General features: G+C 41.7%; 1 protein-coding gene across 3 annotated transcripts in view; it reads left to right on the top strand.

The window, feature by feature from the left end:
• Window positions 1-3,923: 3,923 nt before the first annotated feature.
• The window catches only part of ARHGAP21 (Rho GTPase activating protein 21), a gene marked incomplete at both ends in the record, with an annotated part of 101,942 nt that continues 85,510 nt past the window's right edge, over window positions 3,924-20,355 (top strand). For all 3 annotated transcript variants that reach the window (XM_084253875.1, XM_084253877.1, XM_084253878.1), the window contains one exon: window positions 3,924-4,001. In XM_084253875.1, the coding sequence (XP_084110001.1) occupies window positions 3,924-4,001 (78 nt within the window). The remainder of the gene's footprint in view (window positions 4,002-20,355) is intronic.

Consider the following 20,355-nt stretch of genomic DNA (forward strand, 5'->3'; position numbering starts at 1 on the left):
AGAAACAACTTTCTAGGTTATATCTCACAATTGCTAAAATGTGTTTCTTCCTCTTTTTCATATCTCCCTCCATGACCAATATTTACTCCCCTTTATCAGGCTAAAAGTCTTTTTAAAATCAACATTTTAAAAAAAGTTCCATTTTAGAAATCGTAAGCCTAGATATCCTTAGCTGTTGTGCCAGGCATTATTTTTGCATTCGCAAGGAGCTGTTTTGTACTTAAAATTGTTTTCCCTTTCTGTACATAGCCTATAAGTCCACTAGAGGTATCCGACTTGAACTTGGCATCTCTATTCACTTCTAGTTAATTTACTCAACAGTGTCTAGAACTGGCTACTGTTAGGTTATTCAGTAAATTGCCGACTGGGCAGGCATTCCCTCTATTTTACTCTTGTCTCTCTCTCATTAGCTGAGCAGTTTTGCCAGGGGTTCTCATCAACATGCAAATTTCATGACCACGTAAAAATAATGTACTCAAAGTCTTTCTTCTAATTAGGGCTGAAGATTAAGGCACCTTCTATTCTACTTTTGGGAAAGATGCAAAATTTAAGGCAAGGTATTCAGGCTCCAGGGAGTATTTTTGGCTTTGTTTTTGTTTCTCAAAAATAAAAATAAAAACAAAAAACAACCTAAGACTGCGGGGCCCAGGGTGGGGGAGGGAGGAAGGGGAGCTGTCGCTCAGTCTTCAGGGAACCCTGTGCCTGTCCCTCTTTTTTCCCTCATGATGGTGGTGGCAGCTGATCAGACACAATAGCTGGCAGTCCCCCGCCGGGGTGAGGATAAAAATGACCCTCTACGGCAGCAGCAGCAGCAGCAGCAGGAGGGCTGGGAAAGGGCGGGGGGCTGGTTGGGAGGGGTGAGGAGGAGAGTGACAAGGTGACAAACGCCGCCGCCTCGCGGGCTACCCCACTCCCGCCCCGCGAGCGCCCGGACCCCGCCGGCGCACCCAACACCTCCCGGGACAGGAGGCGGGGGTGGGGCCTGTAGCCCAGGGGCGGTGGCTTTTCCTCCTGGGGGCGGGGCAAAGGGCGGAGCGACGTCTGAGTAAGCAGCCTCCGATTGGCTCTTGTTCTAGCGTAGCGTCTCCCGATTGGGCCGTTTGCAGCGGGAGATGTTGTGAGGCGCGACGGGGCGGGGCGAGGCGCCCGGGGTCCGTGGCAGGGCCCTGAACGGGGTGGGGCGGGGCGCCAGTTGCGCTCTGGACGCGGAGCCTGTGGGACCCGTCCTGAGGGGCCGCGCGGTCGCCCTTCCTCCGTCCCGCTAGTCGCGCCCAATTCGTTCAGTTGCTCTGAAGATTAACGGGGGGGGGGAGCGGGCGGGAGGGGGTGTGTGGAGAGAATGGGGTGCAGACCGCTGCTCCCCGACTCCTTTCCTCAGCGCGAGACGCTATTCCGCTGTCGGGCATGAAAGGACACTCCCTTGAAGTCCCCCCCGCCGCTGCAAAAAGGGGCAGAAATCCCCTCAGACGTGCCCCCCAAAACGTGCCCCGTCCCCCCCAGCCCCGCACTTCTGGCCCCCAGTCCCCTCCCGGCCCTGCCGCCGAGCCCCGAGTCGCTTTCCCCGTGGACACCCGGGTTCCGAGCGCTCCGACCCGGCCGCCCGGAGGCTGGAGGAGGCGGGGTGTCTGAATTTTGGGGGGTTGCCGCGGGGGTGCGAGCAGGTTTGGGAGGAGGCTGGCGAGCGCCGGCTAATCCCCCTTCCCCAGCGTCCGTCCCCGGGACTGTATTATTCAAGACAGAAAATATTCCACCCCGAGCCTCCCCTGGGGAGGGGAGGGGACGGAGGAGGAGTGGGAGGAGGTGGATCCAGGGAGGAAGAAGCGAGAAATCCGCCCCCGGGAAGCAGCTCGGCGCGGCCGCGGCGCGAGGCTCTTCTGTCACCGGGCGGTCGTGGGCGCCCGAGCGCGGCCGCGGCCCGGCGAGGCGAGGGGAGAGTCCGGCGGCCGCCGCCCCGCCCCACGCCCTCCCGCGGCGGCCGAGAGCCCGGGGCCCGCCGGGGCAGGTCGCGGCGGTGCCTGGGAGCGGCCGGCCGGGGGCGGCGGCCTCGGCGCGCGGCGGCGGCGGGCAGCGCCGGATCCTCCTCCCGCTCGGACCGGCTCGCGCCGGGCGTGCGGGGCGCGCGGCCTCGGGGTTGGCCAGCCCGGCGCGGATCTCCTCGCCCCGCTTTCTCCGGTGCGTGTCTGTTTTATTTTCCGCCTTAGCTGAGGGGGCGCAACGCCCCCCGGGCGGGTGGGGAGCCCGGCTCGCCGCGGGCTCCCTGCGTTCCCGCCACCCCGGGCCACCCCGCTCGGCGCGGGCGCGGGGCCGGGGGGAGCCCGCGGCGGGAGCGGAGGGGCCGCGCCCGCGTGTGCGGGGCGAGGGAGGGCCGGCGGGCGGAGGGAAGGGCACAAAGGCCGGCGGCGGGCGCCGGGGTCCGGCCGGCCGGCCGTGGAGGAGGGGCGCCTCCCGGCCGCTCATGAATATTAACCGAGCTTGCGGCCTAGCGCGCCCCGGCCGGGTCCGGCGCCGGGCCCGCGTCCCCGCCGCTCTCGCCGCCGCGCCGCGCGCGCTGGGCCGCGCGGGCCGGGAAGGGTGAGCCCCCTGGCTCGCGGGCTTCCCCCCTGCCTCCCCACACCGCTTTCCAACTACATATTTGGGCCGCCCTTCCCGGGGGATCGAGATCCCTGACCCGCCTCTGGAAGGGGCGGAGGAAATAGTGGTAGGTGGGTGTTGGTTTTCTTTTTCCTATTTTTTTTTTTTCTCCCTCTAAGTGGCCACCGGGAAAGGCTGCGATCGCGTCGACTCGTAGTTTAGGGAGCAACAACTAAATAAAAGTTGCTTGGGCTACGGCTTCATTTATGTAGCTCCAGAATAATGCCCCGGAGCGGGAGCTGCGCCCGAGTTCCACCCGCCGCGGCGCGCACCTCCCCGCCCGCCCGGCGCGGTCCCCACCCAGCCCCGCCGCGGGCCAAGGAAAACAGCCGCCTCCTCGGGGACACCGGCTGGGGCGGAGGGACAGGGGTGAGGGCACCCCCACTCACCCAGCCTGCCTGGAAACGCCCGCCCAGCCGGCGCTGGCCGTGTCCGAGGCTGGTTTTTTGGTTTTTTTTTTTTGGTTTTGTTTTTGTTTTTTGGGGGGTGCGGTGGGTGCTTTGGAGAGCGAAGGAGGTGTTTGAAAAGTATGGTCCCATTTCAATCTCCTGGGGAGATAACTGCCCTTAAATTTACTGGTTGTGTGCCTAAGAACCTACGCCCTTTCTTCTGCTCAGCAAATGCATTAATTAAAATGCATTTGAAAAGGGGGTGTTTTCTCTGAACGCTGCACAACAGCCGGGGGTGTTTGACGCAACCGCGGTGCAGTTATGCGCCCCCACCCCATCTATAGATTTTTCCTTCTTTCTTTTTTTTTTTTTTTTGTATGGGAGGATCATTTCATCTTTCATTCTCGTGGTTCTTCAACAGGATCCAGATAGTCTTGCCAAGTGTTGGCCACGCAAACTCGGGGTAGACATGTGGGCAAGGCTAAGGTCAGCGTCTGGAGAGAAAGTTCATGCCCTTTAACTTTTCTGTTCTAGGGACGATCTCTTTGGGAGCTGACGCTCGAGCCTTCACGACCCATTCGGATTCCTCTTGGACTCGGAAATAGAGCTAGGAGGAAGGGGACCTTTTTCAGCACTTGGTCTCTGAGGCTGCCAAGAAGACCTGTCTTCTTTGTTTTTTGAAGTCTAGAGAAATGGACGAAGACGGTGAAGTCAGTTGAAGCCTGAAGAAATCAGCAGGGCATTTTGAAGGAGCTTCATAAAGACCTTCATTTCTCGGCACATTGTTTCAGCAGCCCTGCACCGCCCCGACACTGGTGTGGAATTCTTCTTTGGTGTGTGGTAGCATTAACCCCCCAATGTGGACTCCAAAGGGTTGGTCCCTTCTTTGTAATTTGAAATGAAATGATGGCCACTCATCGGACTGGTCTGCGGGAGGGAGATGGTGACAAGCTGAAGGCCTGCGGGTCCCCCGCCTGTGAGGTAAGAACAGCCAGCATCCCCTGCCAGCTATTAGTAGCCTGTGTTTGTCAGGTAGCCTGGCCATTGGGGGAATCCCCGGCTTTCCTCAGCTTTGGGCTTGGCTGGTGAGTACCCCACCCCGACCAATGGGGAGGGAAGCCTTGCCCATTTCTGTTAGCAGGAACTAACAGTGATTCTTTCTCAAGAACATTTTCCTTACCTTGATATGTCCCCATAATGGTCACCTCAGATGAGGGAATTCTGCCATTTAAGGTGGCTAAGCATACTACAAACCTGTTTTTCTTCAGTCCCCATCCTCCAGTGTTTTCCTAGATGGACTGATTTGGGGGTGACTTTGTGCATTTTGTGTGTGTTTCCAAGGTTTGCTCTCCAAGGTGGAGAGAGGGCAGCTGGCATGCTTGTTACACCTGGATCTTAGTCTGACACTGATGAGTATCTTGGCTGCTGTTGGTATGGATCTCTTCTTTGGCTAGGAAAGAAGTTTTTTCCCAAGGGACAGTTTAGACTTGGCCTTGGAAAACTGCTTTATAGAGTTGTAATTCCAACTCCCTGAAAAATCTCCTCCTTTTATTGTTCTTTTATTTATTCCCTTCCTTTCACTGCTCACAAGTCCTTGTGAACTCACAAGTTCTGTGAGCTCCAGGCTGTCAGGTCGCTTGCACTGCCTTGGGACCAGCTCTCTGAAAGTCCACAGAAGATTTTACACCAGGCTTCATGAAATCTGTTGAGCAGGCAGGACAGAAATCATAGAAAATCTATTGATTTATGGCACCCATATGCCCTGTTGCCTTTCATATCTCATATGTAGACTTTACTTATATAATGCCTGTATGGTGTTTGTTACTGATGGTTTCCTGTTGCTTGTTAGTTGTACTGAATATTGTTTTCCTTTAGACTTCACTTTTGAGGGGACCTGTGTTGTTATTGGAAATTGGAAGATTAGTTTAGATAATAACATCTCCAGTGGACCTTTATTCTCATTATTTCTTTTGTGCAATGTATTAAATTTTAACCTCATGGTAAATGAAACAAGATCGAGCTATAAGAGAGTGAGTTTTGGCATTTTAATAAAAGTGCATCAGTTAAATTTTTGTAAAATATGCAGAGAAACTTGCTTCATACAATTTACTTCATGTTTATTGAATTAGAAAGTTTATGCAGAAAACGTAGAGAGGTAGGTGCAGTGTGCCATCACTATACAATGTAGCAGAAAGAACTGTAGGTTTACAGTGAGAATCAGTGTTTTACCTCTTGACACCTGTAGGCACCTGCTTGCAGGTAAAAAACGTGATTAAGTGTAAGATCACAATCCTCTGATCCTGGTAAACCATAATAACTCCTCTTGGAAGGCCTAACTACAACTTGGTGATTGCTTAATGTGTATTGTAGTTACATCATAATATGTACTGTGGTCCAAAAGCCTTATTTGTCATTGTCTTGTGAATACTTTAATTAGCATGCTATTTGCGTTATATTTGCAAGAAATAATGTCATTTGAATTGTTTGTTTTTTTTTGTCATTTACGGGATGACCAAAAACCAAGAATTAATAATAGACACATCTTGTCCTTGGCTAGAAGGCAGCGTTTCCAGTTGCAGACTTGGCTTTTATTAACCATGACAGTTATGTTTTTTGTAGGAACTGTGAAATTTGTTTTCATTTGGACCTTACTTCTGGCATGATCATATTGTTTCTAGTTTGGGAAACACTGGATTGTCTGTATTTCGCTTGTTTAAAGATCATGTACAGTTTGTTGTTGAGTTTAGTATTAAACTATGCATTGTTGGACTTTTTAAAGATTCTTAGATTCTATGGGGAAATAGAAATAAAGGGCTATATCCTTTCAGAAAATGTTTTAAAATTTCAGGGTGAGGAATGAGGGGGAACTTTTGTAATTACTGCCTTTATTTAGCTACCTCTTATTGATGTTTCTAATGCACATTAAAGATGTGAATACTTATTACTGATGAAAAGAGAGTTGCGGCTGGAATACTTTGGGTTGATATTTAATTCTTTGAACACAGCACTTAGTTTCTGTGCCTCATTTTATTAGAAGTATTACATTGGTAGAGTAGTACTGTCATTCTTCAAAAATTTTGAAAACTAGTGTGTTTGAATAGTGAGCTCATGTGTGTGTTTTTAATCTTAACCAAGAGATGAGCATGTATTTCTTAATATTAATGCTGTTAATCAGCCAAAAAAGTGTAACTTTGTAGGATGGAAAAAATTGCTGTAGTAAATTAATAGGAGTTCCTGTTTCCTGCCTTCTCTAATTAGCTAACTCCACCTTCTGAAGGTTTACTGCTTTGTTGAGAAACAGTCATAAATTTCTTTTCCATTAGAATGTAATTGTAATGATGTACATATAAATAAATGTAGATACCACCTCTAAGTATATTTTGGAAATACCATACAATCTTCCTCAAATAAACAATTATGACATTTCAGTGGAATATATCTTGGCATTCTACAATAAGGATGGCACAATTGTATTCACACATAATTAAAGTCTTTGCAGATCTAAAGATAAATATTTCAAAATTGGTTTCCCTCACTTTGACCAGATAAATATTTTTTGGGGTGTCTATGTGTGTGCACAATCTGATCTGGCAAGTGTTCTGATATCTGTCCTTGAGCAACTGCTCACAAAATCACTTTGTACACAGATTCTGAGACCTCTGTGATAGTGTCATCCTATTTTTTTTTTTAAAGATTTATTTATTTATTTATACATACAAGCACTGGATACAGTCAGAACAACAAATTCTATGCCACCATTTAGCCTTTCCCTTTTCTTGTATTCCTTCCTACATGTCTATCAAAAAGTAGGTCTTTATCCTTGATGCTTATCTCCTCTCCTCATTCCTCATATCCAAAATTGACTCATATCCTGTTGAGTCTACAATCCAGATACCTACTGTCATAAAGCAGGTCAGTTGCATGTTGGTGATAAGCCAGGGACCTGTCGCCTAGCCTCTGACCTACCCTCTGTCTGTGCTACTGTCAGAGTGCTCTTCCTGATATAGACAGCTTACTGATCATTACATTCCCATGTGTAAAATAATTTTGTGGCTTCCTATTGCCTTTGGAATAAAGTTCAAACTCTTGAGAAGTCTTAAAGGATATTGATACTCTGGCCAACCCTTCTCCTATTTCATCTGTTACCTCTTGGTATGCATCCAGTATTGGACTACTTTCAGTAATGCTGGGGCATCAAAATATCTCTCAGCTCTTCGGATCCTTATAAATGCTATTTTCGCTCACTGTTCTTTGCAATCTCCCCTCCTCCATGACTGATTTTTACTTATCGTTCTGGTTTTTCATTTGACATCATTTCCACAGGAAAGCCTCCTGACCTTCTAAGATTGGGTCAGTTGCCCCTAGTGGGTCATCCCCAAACACAGTGTAACTTATCTGTAATAGCACATATAAGTTTCTTTATCTTCCCCTGGATTGAAAACCAAAAGCAGTTTGTCTAGTACATAGAGGGTCCTCAATAAATATTTGTTGAATTAATGAGTAAATTTGTAGTAAAGACTTTAATTTTTATTAGATGTTCACTTAGACTCCAGACTCTTCTCTTGATTATCCACCTATTTCAATATCTCCTTCTCAGTCTTTTAAGTTTCAGCATGCTCTCCTGCTAAGTCTTCATCTACCTCAGGGCTTAGTTTGATCTCCTCTTGTCTCTTTATACTCAGTTTCATTCATGGTTCTAAATATCAAGTATCTATAGGCATACTTTGGTGATAGTGTGAGTTTGGTTCCCAGCCAGAGCAATAAGGAGATAGCCCAGTGAAGCTAGTCACTTAATATTTTTATTTCCCAGTGCATTTAAAATTTATGTTTATGCTGTAATCTGTTAAGTGTGCAATAGCATTGTGTCTAAAAAAAAAGATGTATACACACCTTAATTGAAAGATACTTTCTTGCTAAAAAATGTAGCTCAGAGACACCAAGTGAACACATGCTGTTGGAAAAATGGCCAAATGACTTGCTTCTTGCAGGCTTACCACAGACTTTCAATTTGTAAAATAAATAAATAGGGCCTCCCCAGGCCACGGGTCCCACATGGTGCGGCAGACCTCTCCTGTCAGGCCTGCTGCTCCCCTCAGCAGTGTATTTCGTCAGTCTGCCTATTCTGTACCCGGCTCTGTCTCTGGTGAATCCTCTCACCCTCCTGCGCATCTGGCCTGTACCCTGGTTCTTGTATAAATAAATAAATAAATAAATCTTTAATAAAGAAAGAAAGAAATACACTATCTGCAAAGTACAAGAGATTAGGTATATCTGTATTAATATTGCTCATGTACACGCATTGTCTGTGCATGTGTATCTCCACCCCTGACCTAGCTCTCTGTCTCTTGAATTCAGATTTTTTATTTACCCCTGACCTGATCATTCAGTCTCCACTTGGATATTAAATAGGCATATCCCAAATGAAATTCCTGATTTTTGCATTTACCTCCACCCCCCCACCCCTCCACCCCACCCCTCAGCCGCCAGCCATCCCAGTTTGTCCCTTCTGCAGTCTTCGTCTCAAGCAATGGTCATTCCTTTCCAGGCCAGGCATCTTGGAGTGATCTTTGCTCTCTTTTTTTATCTCGTGTATGACGTGCAGATTTGGTTGACTGCTCTCTCTGCTTTGGTCCTTGCCTGTTTAGACTCTGTTTTCCACGTAATAAGCAGAGTGAGCCTTTCATAAATCTGATCATGGCACTCCTTTGCTCAGATTCCTCTAATGGCTTCTCGTTTCCATTAGGATTAAAAGCCAGGGTTTTTACAGCAATCCCCAAAGTCATGTATGATCTACGGGCGAGCCTTCCTGTTCTATCCTCCAGTCACTCCCTCTCATTTTATGCTAGTTCTTATGGTCTCTTACTCAGAGCCTTTCCCTGCGGACTCTCCTTGGACACCCTTCCCCCTTGTATGCCTCCTTCCACATCCCCTCTAGGGTTTTGTTGAAAGGTTATCTTCTGGGATTCCTACTAGGGATCCCTCTGTGTTCAGAGAGCTTTTCCGGTCTTTCTCCTTATCTGACACTAAACTTCTTGCTTTTCAGCCTAAAAAAATTAATTAAAAAAAAAAAATAGAGGTTACCTTCTGAGAGCAACATTTGCTGATGATTCTGTTTATGTAATTAATGACCTTCCTCTGCACCCCATAACAGGACCTACCTTCCTTCCTTGCTCTGTTTTGCTCCCTGTCACTCATTCTTTACCCAACGTGCTTATTTCTCTAGTTTATTTCTCTATTTATTTGGATAGATCATATGCCTACAATGCAACTGTTAAAGGGCAGTGTGTCTATTTTGTTCATATTCTATTTCTGGTGCTCAGAGGAATGCCCAACAGTATTAGGCCCTCAAATACATTATTTTTTTTCCATTGAAGGAATGAAGACTAAGCAAAATTACACAGTGTTACTGAGTTTGTATCTGGGTATGTGATCTGTGAATACTTTACTTAGATTACACAAAAATGTGTAGTGTATGAAGCCTTTTCTTCCTTAAACCTTCACTTCCATTAAGACTGCTGTTAACATTTTTGGTGCCTTTTTTTCTTTGTATCTTTCTTACCTTTGGGAGACCAGTAACCAAGTAACAGTAACTAAGACAGTGTGTTGTACAAAAGTAGGAAATAATTTGCACCAAGAGGTGAGTCAGTGGTAATTAACAGGCTAGTGGGAGGGGAGTCAGAATGGTGGAGAAACTATGAAAAGGTGGTATGTCTGTATCGAGGCTTGCTTTCTTAAAATGAATAATTAGTATGTCAATGTTATATATTTTTAAATCATCATAAATATTCAATATAGGTTAAAAAGTCATCACAACATCAACAGTGATGTAATGTTTACAGTTATTAATTCTGGGAGATGTGAATATTAGGATTATATTACTATTGCCTTTTTCTACTTGGATCCCCTGCCCTCTGTATGTCTCCTTCCACATCCCTTTCAGGGTTTCGTTGAGAGATTACCTTCTGAGTGAGATATTTGCTGATGATTGTGTTTATTGAATGCCTTTAATTGCTTCTTGAAAGCTACAATAAAAAGACTTTACTAACAGATTTTTAAAACCGGGTAGTATGTTACCAGTGTTGTGAAAATCTGGTTTCTTACAAACTTAACACTGTTTAAAAAATTACTTAAACAATTTTTGAAAGAACATATACTCCCCAAACAATACATAAACCTTTTTTTTTTATATATAAAATGTATGCTTTCTTCAGGGGAGGAGTCACCCTCGCCTAGTGATAGTACAATACCATATAACACTATTATTTAATTTAAACATGTATTGCTTCTTATAGAAGAATTGAAATGTCAAAATACCATTGCATAACAGAAACTTTATGCTGTAACCTAGGGTTAAAGATAAACTGTTGGAATTAAGAATAGCTGCTGCTTTAGGCTATCATTAAGTGGCTTTTCAGCACAAGTCTTGGGTTTGAATGTATTGAGTGGATCCTAGCACTAGATAAGAGCCATCCACAGTGAGGGCCTAGGTCTAAAGAAAATGTCTCCATACATTAGATGAGTTTTCCTTAGCATTCATTTTTTTCCAAATGAAACATTTTATAAAATCTTTGTGCATTGATTGCGACATAATCTCTGGTATTTTCTTCATTTCTTTAGTTACTACCAGGTCAGATCATCTAGTGTAAAAGTAATAGTCAATTTTTGTTCTTTGCTTTGTGAAGGGACCTGTCATCTCATTGTATTTAATAATATGCTGATTTAAGTATGGGTAATGTTAGTGTTGATAAAGATGCACAGATGCTGTTATTGAACGCAGCTATTTTCTATTACAGACAGACCATATGGCAGACACTTGTTTTTCTTTCTGGTTGATGTGATTAGATTAGTAAAACAAAAGGTTATTGGACTTAAAGATTGTCCTACTATTTATCTATTTTTAATTGCTCATAGGGAATTAAATGTCTTAAAATATTAGGAGTCTTCTATATATCCTGTGGAAATAGGAAACTATATGCACTCAAAAGCTCAATTTTGAATTGCTTCTACCAAAATAGTTTTTAAATATGTTGTTGTGTTCTTAGAGAATTGAGTTTTGTTCAAATAGTTGATTCACAGTACAGTCAGAAAGATGGCCTTTGGCATTTCTAAGATAATAAGAAAGACAAATGAATATACTGTATTACATAAATTTAAGAACCTTGATGTGATGGAAACTTTTTTTACACAAATCCTTTGCTTTCTGATTACCTATTAATATGCAAGAAATTATACTGTGTTGATCTGTGAATAAGAGAATAAACCCAAGATTGATATTTATGAATTTTCTTCTGTTCCTGAGAAGGTATTTAGGCAGACCGGAACAAATTATTATCAAAAATTGGCAAGTGAAAGAGTTTATTTACTTTTTCCTAGTTGGACTAGCTGATTTGAGTCTTCTATTTGATTTGGAATTGGTTTATTGTCTTTTTTCCACTAGCTGCTTATCTCTGTTCTGAGTAGATGTGTCATAGTTGTGAGTAGTGTTATATGTGCTTAATATCTATCTCATGGCACCATTTTTCTTCCTATAATCTAATGAAGTCTCTTCACCTCTACTTGTTTGTTCACTGCATTAATCTTTACTGTATCTTGATAGGACTTACATTCTTAAAAACATCTTGATTTTCTCCTTATGATGCAGAGTAGTCTTAAAGATAAGTAGATACAGGGCCTCCCCGGTGGCACAGCAGTTGAGCTGCCCTCAGCCTCTGCAGCACAAGTTCGATCCCCGGCCACCGGGCGAGGGTCCCACATGGCGCACAGACCTCTCCTGCCACCCACTGCTCCCCTCAGCAGTTTACTTCAGTCCTTCAGCCTGTTCTGCTCCCCGCTTTGGCTCTGGTGAATTCTCTCACCCTCCCACGCTTCTGACTGAACCCAGTGCTTGTATAAATAAATAAATCTTAAAAAAAAAAGTAGATACAAAGCTGGAATTAGAACTGTATTTCTCCAGATACATTTTAGCTAATATGATCCTTGGAGACTAATAGCTATCAATTTTTAAAACTTGATATATCCAGACATCTTTAATCCTCAGTATTTTCCTAATAAATAAAGATTCTATATTTAAAAGAACTTTTGTTAACTTGATCAGTGAGACATTCTTTCTCCCTGGGCTCTCTATTTTGGCTTCTGGAAACATATACTATTGGCTGTGAAGGGAAGAAAATGCAATTTAAATTACATCTTTGCTGTAATGCTTATAGGAAACTTTGTAATGGACTGATTTCCAACTCAGTAATATATCATAGACACCCTTCTCTGCCTGTAGGTTTTGTTATGTGTGTATATGTGTGAGGAAATTTAATTGACTATAAACAGTGAAAACATCATATTAAAACTACAGTTATTCTATTTGTAATCAAACATATTCACATATCAATAGTACACAAAAATAATAGTGTTTTTCAAATAAAATAAATTTTGTTTCAAAAGAACACTTTAAAAGTCAACAGTGGTAGATGTACTTTTGGTATTGTTACACTTTAATCAAAAGTTAAACATTTTAAAGATACTGGGCCTCCCTGGCAGCTCAAGGGGCTAAGCACCACACTATGAAGCAGTCTGCAGCCTCTGCAGCATGAGTTTGATCCCCAGCTGGCCAGAGAGCAACCCACATGGTGCAGCAGACCTCTCCTGTCTCGCCCGCTGCTCCCCTCAACAGTGTGTTTCAGTCAGCCTGCCTGTTCTGTTCCCCACTCTGACTCTGGTGAATCCTCTCCCCCCCTCCCCTGCATCTCTGGCCTGTACCCCAGCTCTTGTATGCATAAATAAATAAATATTTTTAAAAAATTTTTAAAGATACTGATAGAACTTTGACTTTGGTTATACTGAAGTTGTTACTTTAGCTGTATCATAAAAATAGTTTGTGTCATGTAATTTATAAAACGGTAAGTTTTCTTTAAGCAAATAACTTCTAGAATAATTTCTTTTATACATTTTTTTTTTTTTTTTTTTTTTTTGTGGGACCCTCACCAGCGGCCGGGGAATGAACTGGCGCTGCAGAGGCTGCGGGCTGCCTCGCAGCCCAGCGCTCAACTGCTGCGCCACCAGGGGAAGCCCTCTTTTATACATCTTATAGTAATTTGTTCTCATAAGTTCTTTGTTAAGAATAGAAAAAGTTACCATGGAAGAATATATACATATAGAAGTTATTCTGTACCTAAGTAAGTATATATTATGAAGGGTTTCATAAATATTTTTAATGTAAGTAATAATAAACTAATAGTTAATAAAATATTTCCCTCCATACACTTCTTCATATAATACCAGCAGGTATTCTCACCATTGAATCAGTCTTTTCGTTTTCACTGATTGTGAGATGTATTGGATAATAATACAATACAATTAGTCCAACTGCCAGTGCTGTTAAAAAAGAGGGAGGGGGGCAGTATTTCTTGAAGTCAGTGAAAGTGATGTTTGAGAAGGAACAGAGCCACTGACAAAGAGATCTGGTGGAGTGAGACCAATGAACAAATGAGGAAAGCATCATCAAGGTTGATAGGCATCTCAAAAGAAAATCATTTGAATTCAAATTTGAAGCTAAGAGAAGCTTTTGAGAAAACTGATATCCTTGAATATGACTGCATATGTGGGAATGTATTTTTTCTAGGAAGTGACATATAGTTTAGACCTCATGCTTTAAGCTCTGTTTGCCAAGAGGCATTAAAAAGTGGATATGATATGTTCATAGAAGATGTAGTAATGGTGAATAGATTTCTCTTTTGCTTTTTTAAAAAAAAGATTTATTTTTATTTATGCTTTTGAGAACTGGGGTATAGGCCAGAGGTGCGGGAGGTGAGAGGATTCACCAGAGACAGAGAGAGGAGCAAAACAGGTGGATCTACTGAAATACACTGCTGAGGGGGACAGTGGGCAAGACAGGGGAGGTCTGCCTTGCTGTGTGGGTTAGCTCCCTAGCCGGGGATTGAACTCATGCAGAACTGGCTGCCGATAGCTTGATAGTTCTGATTTTAACCCCTGTGCTACCAGGGAGGCCCTCTTTTGCTTTTTTTCCCTAGAGACACTACTATTGAGAGTTATTAGTAAACCCTAACTTCTCTAGTTGACTTTGAAATGAAGCTGTTAAAACAGATGTCCCTGTGGTAGCTTCTTGACGATTATTATGTTAGTTCTTAGAACTCAAATCGTGTCCTGACTTATTTTTGATTCCTTCATTTCTTTTCTAAAAAAAAGTCTTTATTGAAGTATGACTGACATAACAAATTGTACATATTAAATATATACAACTTGACAAGTTTGGTGACAAGTATATGGCTGGGAAGCCATCCTTCACAGTCAATATTATAAATATATCACTTTAACATAATATCTACATCTTTATCAAAGTTTAAATATACAATACAATATTGTTAGCCATAGGCACTGTACCTCTAGAACTTACTTATCTGGCATGGTTGAAATTTTATATCCTTTGACCATCACCTCCCCATTTACTCCACTTTAGCTCCCTTCAGCGTTGTCTCATTTTCTATGGGCTTGCCTATTTTAGATTCCATGTATAAGTCCTATCATGGACTATTTATCTCTAGGAAAAGGTAGATTTAAAGTCCTACACAGGGCCTCCCTGGTGGCGCAGCGGTTGCGCACTGGGCTGCGAAGCTGTCTGCAGCCTCTGCAGCACCGGTTCGGTCCCGGCTGCCAGGTGAGGGTCCCACATGGCGGGCAGACCTCTCCTGCCGCCCGCTCTTCCCCTCAGCAGTGTACTTCGGTCCTTCTGCCTGTTCTGCTCCCTGCTCTGGCTTTGGTGAATTCTCTCACCCTCCCGCGCTTCTGACTGTACCCAGTGCTTGTATAAATAAAAATATAAATAAATAAATCTTTAAAAAAAAAAAATAAAGTCCTACACACACACATACACACACACAGCACAAGGATACCCAGCACACATGACTTAGGAAATGAACATTACTTCATTTCTCCAAACTACAGTGGAATGTTTGGCATGCTTTTGACAGGAAAAAAGTATATCTTTTCAAGTTGGCTTTGAATGGATGGCAGATTAGAAAATATGTCATGTTAGTCTCTGAAAAGGATTTTGAACCTTAGAAATCAGTTTATGTGATTTAGAGAGAAAGCATAAAAGGCCTGTATCAGGAATAAAAGGTGGGCAATCATTCAGAACCTGCAGACATTAAGAGGGTAAAAAGGGAGTATTATGAATAATTTTATGCAATGAATTTGACAACAGAGAAAATGGTCAAATTCTTTGTAGGGGTTCTTATACAATTCAGATTGGCGGAGAGGGGTTTCCACACCAAGCAATTCCCATGACGCCTTCCTTGGATTCTATTAATTTGCTACAGTGACTCTCAGAACCTAGAGAAACATTTTACTTACTAGTGTGAGTCCGCTAACTTTGTTCTTTTTCGAGATTGTATCAGTTATTTAAAGCGCATTGAAATTCTGTGCAATGATTATATTTTAAAATATATTTCAGTATTTGAAAGTACTCTGGTAACTACAGTTAAATGTACATAGCCTCATGAAAATTGAAAAATTGTTTAGAGAGGCTTGACTAACATTGAGAATACATTGTATCTGACACTGTCCTTTGTATTTGTTACTCAATTCATGAAACAGTTTTTTGAAGATGTCATTAATTTCATTTCCCAGTTGTGAGTTTCAACTTTGCCCTTGAGGGTTGGCTAAGTGTCAGAGTTGTAATTCAGACTCAGGTTTATGTGAATGCAAAGTCCATTTTCATTGAGATATATTTTACTGTCTCATTTTCATCCATTCATTCATTTATTCAACAAAAAGTTATTGAAGACTCTTTTGGTTTAGGATTATGCCCCAAAGTTCCCAGGGGAACAGATAGAACAATAATGTCTGCCCCTTTGGAGAACAGAGCTAAGAGGGAAGAGACAGATTTGAAATCTTCAGATCTGGTATTGTGTGATAACAGCTGATAGATGTGTGGCCATGGGAACACAGGAGAGGCGAGGTGGTGACCCTTGAGTGGATCTTAAAAGAAATTGCTCAAGCAGACTGTGGCTGAGTGTTTCAGGCAGAGGGATCAGTATGCTAATGGCAAAGTGGGAGAGAATGATAAAAAAAAACAAAACACCTAAACAATTAAGGAAGAAAAGTCATTAAAATAAATACTTAACAATTATAAATCAGTTTCCATATACTGTTATCTTTGAGTTGGGGATATGTATGTAGCATGAGTGAAATGCAAAATGTTAGTACTTGGAGTCTGATACTTTTGCTGCTCTTCTTTTTAGTTCAGTACTCTGATAAATTAGAGTGTGACGTAGGAATCTTTAGTATATTTTGTGCAAGAATAGTATTTTAAAAAGATTTCGAATCTAGCTACCTTTAAGCCAGTGAATAAACTTTTTAAAAAGTCAACCTGTATATTCTCACAAGAAATTGATTGGAGGACCCTGAGAAACAGTAATATTTAAAGCGTTAAATCAGAAAATTCTTTTTAAAAATATTTTAATATATTCCTATTTTGTGGACTTCATTTATTTAATCTTTGCTTCTGCTAATTTCCTTCCTCTACTATTTTATTGCCTGTAAATGTTTTTTTTTTTTTTTGGTTGTTTTGCTTTTCTATAAATAATATGAACAGTTAGTGTTAGATTAGCTATGTATCTTTCTAGACCACTTTGTCTGCCAAGGTGGTATCTACTATTTAACAGCACTAGGTAGGTTCCTATAGGGAAAGAGGAAAGTTGGAATTTTGGGTCTCAGTGTAAAAGTGCAGACTGTGAAAATAGAGTCCCAATAGTTGGAAATAAAGGAATAAAAAAGCCTTTGCAAAAGTTGTGTGGTAGGGTTGTTAAAGGGCTGTGCAATTTTTCCTCCTGAAAATATATAAATACAAAAATAGGTTATTAGCAGTTCTCTGATGTCTGGCGTATTATATGTATGTCTCCAAGTTTAAGTGTCACAGCATTTTGATATTATTTATTCTACTGTACTTTAGGCATTTATATTGTTTACATATTACTAGTCTTAATAGTTATTTAATCTTTATGTACTGTTTGGTCACTTATAAGAGTTATGTTGTAATATTTGTTTCTTAAAAATATTCAGTGAGACAAAGTAGATTTTAAATAATATTTTAGAATTTTAAGAGAGAATGTTGAAATCTTATTATTTATTATTTACCTTGCATAGTTTTCACAACTCCATCAAGGTATGTAATATCATTAAATCCATTTTAATGGTGTGGAAACTGAGGTACATAGCTTAATTAATCAAGGTTACACGGCCAGAGGGGAAAAGAATTACTTTATAGAATGTTAACTTGACCATAATAGCTGTAGTAGAAGGAATGATAAAACTTCAGGGAGAAAAATCTTTGCTCTATATTTACTGATTTCACAAAGATGGACATATTTTATGTTCAGTTACCTAAGTAGTGAACAGCTAGTTCAATGGCAAATTAACAGTTTGCAAATTTTATTCAACCATGTATTACATCTTTTGGTAAACTGGGCAACTTGATATCTTTAAGGTATCAAGTAATGGATATGGTTTACAAATGACTGAAATCTTCCGTTGCTTCAGTGTGTTAAAGTAGTGAACAAAAGCTAAATTGCTAAATTGACTGAGTCTGAGACATGGTCATTAAGACAATGATTTAGGGCCTCCCCAGTGGTGCAGTGGGTTGAGCGCAGCACTATGAAGCTGTCTGCAGCCTCTGTAGTGCCTGTTTGATTCCCAGCTGGCCAGGGAGATACCTACATGGCGCTGTAGACCTCTCCTGTCTCGCCCACTGCTCCCCTCAGCAGTGCTTTGGTCTGTCTGCCTGTTCTGCTCCCCGCTCTGTCTCTGGTGAATCTTCTCACCCTCACCTCTGGCCTGTACCCCAGCTCTTGTATAAATAAAATAAATCTTTCAAAAAAAAAAAAAAAGACAGTGATTAAGAAGACAACCTTCTATAGGTGTTTTATGTCTCTACTTGTTATTTCTCTGTAGTGGTATCTTGATCATATATAATAAAAGTTTTCTTGAAGGAAGTCTTGAATATTTAAAGCAGAATATAACAAGACAAAGTATATATATATAGGCTTCTTCCAGGTAATGTCTCACAAACGTTTCCTCAAAGCAAATGGCAGATCCATTGTCCCTTGAATATACATGAAATCTAAAGTCTTTTCATGTCTGTTCATGTTCATTTGGCCTGAAATGCCTTTTGCATGTCTTGTCATTTATAGAAATCCCTTCAAAGTCTGGCTCACATTTTACCTGTTTATAAAGTTTTCTCTGACCTGAGAGGCCTTTGATAACAAAGATGTTCCCTGTCTGGGGTGGATGATCTTGCTTTCTCTGGTCTTATTTCTCCATTCATTCTCTACTGAACTTCTGCTCTCTACTTACCTTTATTTTGAGTGTTGTTTGTGCAGATCTATAACCCATTATCCAATGGGTTCTGAGATGTAGGTTCTGGGACAGCATCTAGCCATCAGTAATTTCTGCTATAAAATGTATAAATATTTATACTTTGGAAATAAATAAAAACTTTGAGCTTAGTGTCAAGTCAGGGAGGTCTGCCTTTTCCATCAGTGAGTTATAGAAAATGTTTTGCTTTCGGAGCTCTTTGAATTTTAGATGTGCCAATATGGGATTATAGATATGTATGATCTATTTTTTTGAAGTATAAACTGTACATTGAAGGGAAAACTCTAGTAATGATTTGATACTTTGTGATTTTTTTCCTCACTGCTTTCTCTTTATAGAAGGGAATCAGTTCCTTCATCAGCTTTTAAAGGTGACCTGTGTTTGTGTGTGTATGTGCATATTTACCTAGCTAGTGTTTTTAAGTGGTCGATGCGGTCATGTTCATATGATTCAATTCTTATTATAGCTCCAGTTCTCTCATTTTTGATCAGTGGTGGGCTCAAGTTTTCTCCTAAGTCCTTTAGACAGGAGTCCGAGGAAGCCTACAGCTACCTTACTGTGCAGGGTGATTTTCTAGCTCATCTTTGTTGTATATTTCCTGACCAAGACCTGGAAACAGCCTAAGATACTCTGTTTTCTTGTTATAATGAATGATACTTCCAGACCACATCTGAATATGACGTATGTTCATTACTCCAAGTTGCACTTGTCCAGTGGTTTAGCGGGATCATTTGAGGAAGGAAGCAATTTGTATTTTGCTCACAACTGATAATGACCCTTGGTCCCCTAAATAAAAGTTAGTCTATCTTAAAATGATTGAAATTTGATACTTCTAGTACTAAAGATTCCGATTATAGTTAGAATTGTCCTTTCACATTTGTTTAATTCACTCAACAAATGTCTAAATAGCTTCTAAGAGCCAAATACTGGTCAGCAATAAGAAAATACAAACGGGCTCTAGTCTCTGCCTTCTTGGATATAATTGGATCACGGGAAATAGAAGCTCTTGAACGAGTAGATATAATAGAGTGTAATGAACATCATTTTAGGAGAAGAGCAGGAACTATGAAAACATGCAGCATGCAGACCTCACCTAGTATAGGGGTTAGGGAAAGCCTTCCTAGAAAGACTGTGTTTAGCTAAATCAGTTAATGAGATAAAAAAGAAGTGAAGAATGTTCTGGCAGAGGGAACAGTCTTAGTTTCTGAATTTGCCTAGTGGGTATAGCTGTAGGATAAGCGTCCTGATCTCTCTCTGGAGAGACATGTACTAGACCAAGGGAAGGGGAAAATATAGAAATGAGCATCAAGCCTTTACTGAGTCTTTCCAAATCTTCAAGTTTTCATAAAATAACTCTCAGTGTCACTCATATTTCATCAGTTTCCATATAATTTCAGTGACACAATAATAATAATAATACAAATAAAACTGATAGAAAGAAGTTTGTACAAAAATAAACTGTGCTCAGTGTGAGCTTTATTTGGTGGAAACAGAAATAAGAGGATAAGAGAATATCTTTCAAGACTTGAGATGAGCCAGTATTTACAATAGGAATTGAGAATTTGGGTTTGCCCAGAAAGCTAGGCAGAGGTCAATTAAGCAAACATCTACTTTGATTATAGTGTTATCAGGCAGGGTGACAGCTACCCCAGGTCCCCCAAGCCTGCCCGCTCAAATTGGTTCTGCTGTCTGCTGCATCAAGACAAAACAAACTTGAGTGTGTAAGACCTTTAATGGAAAGGAACTTCAGTAGAATTAGTGTGCAATAAAGAGAAAAAAGGAAAAAAAATAGATAAAATAGTTTTCACATGAAATATCCAGAGTTTCCCATCCCCTCGTGGGTAAATGCTCAGCCAAACAGGGTTGGCCCAAAGCAGGACCGCTAAGACCCAAAAGTCTGCCACAAGTCTAAGGCACCTTTTGTTGGGGACCCATAGGAAAGGGGGAGAAAGGA

The sequence above is a fragment of the Talpa europaea genome, assembly GCF_964194135.1.
Source record: "Talpa europaea genome assembly, chromosome: 14".
NCBI classification, from domain to species: Eukaryota; Metazoa; Chordata; class Mammalia; order Eulipotyphla; family Talpidae; genus Talpa; species Talpa europaea.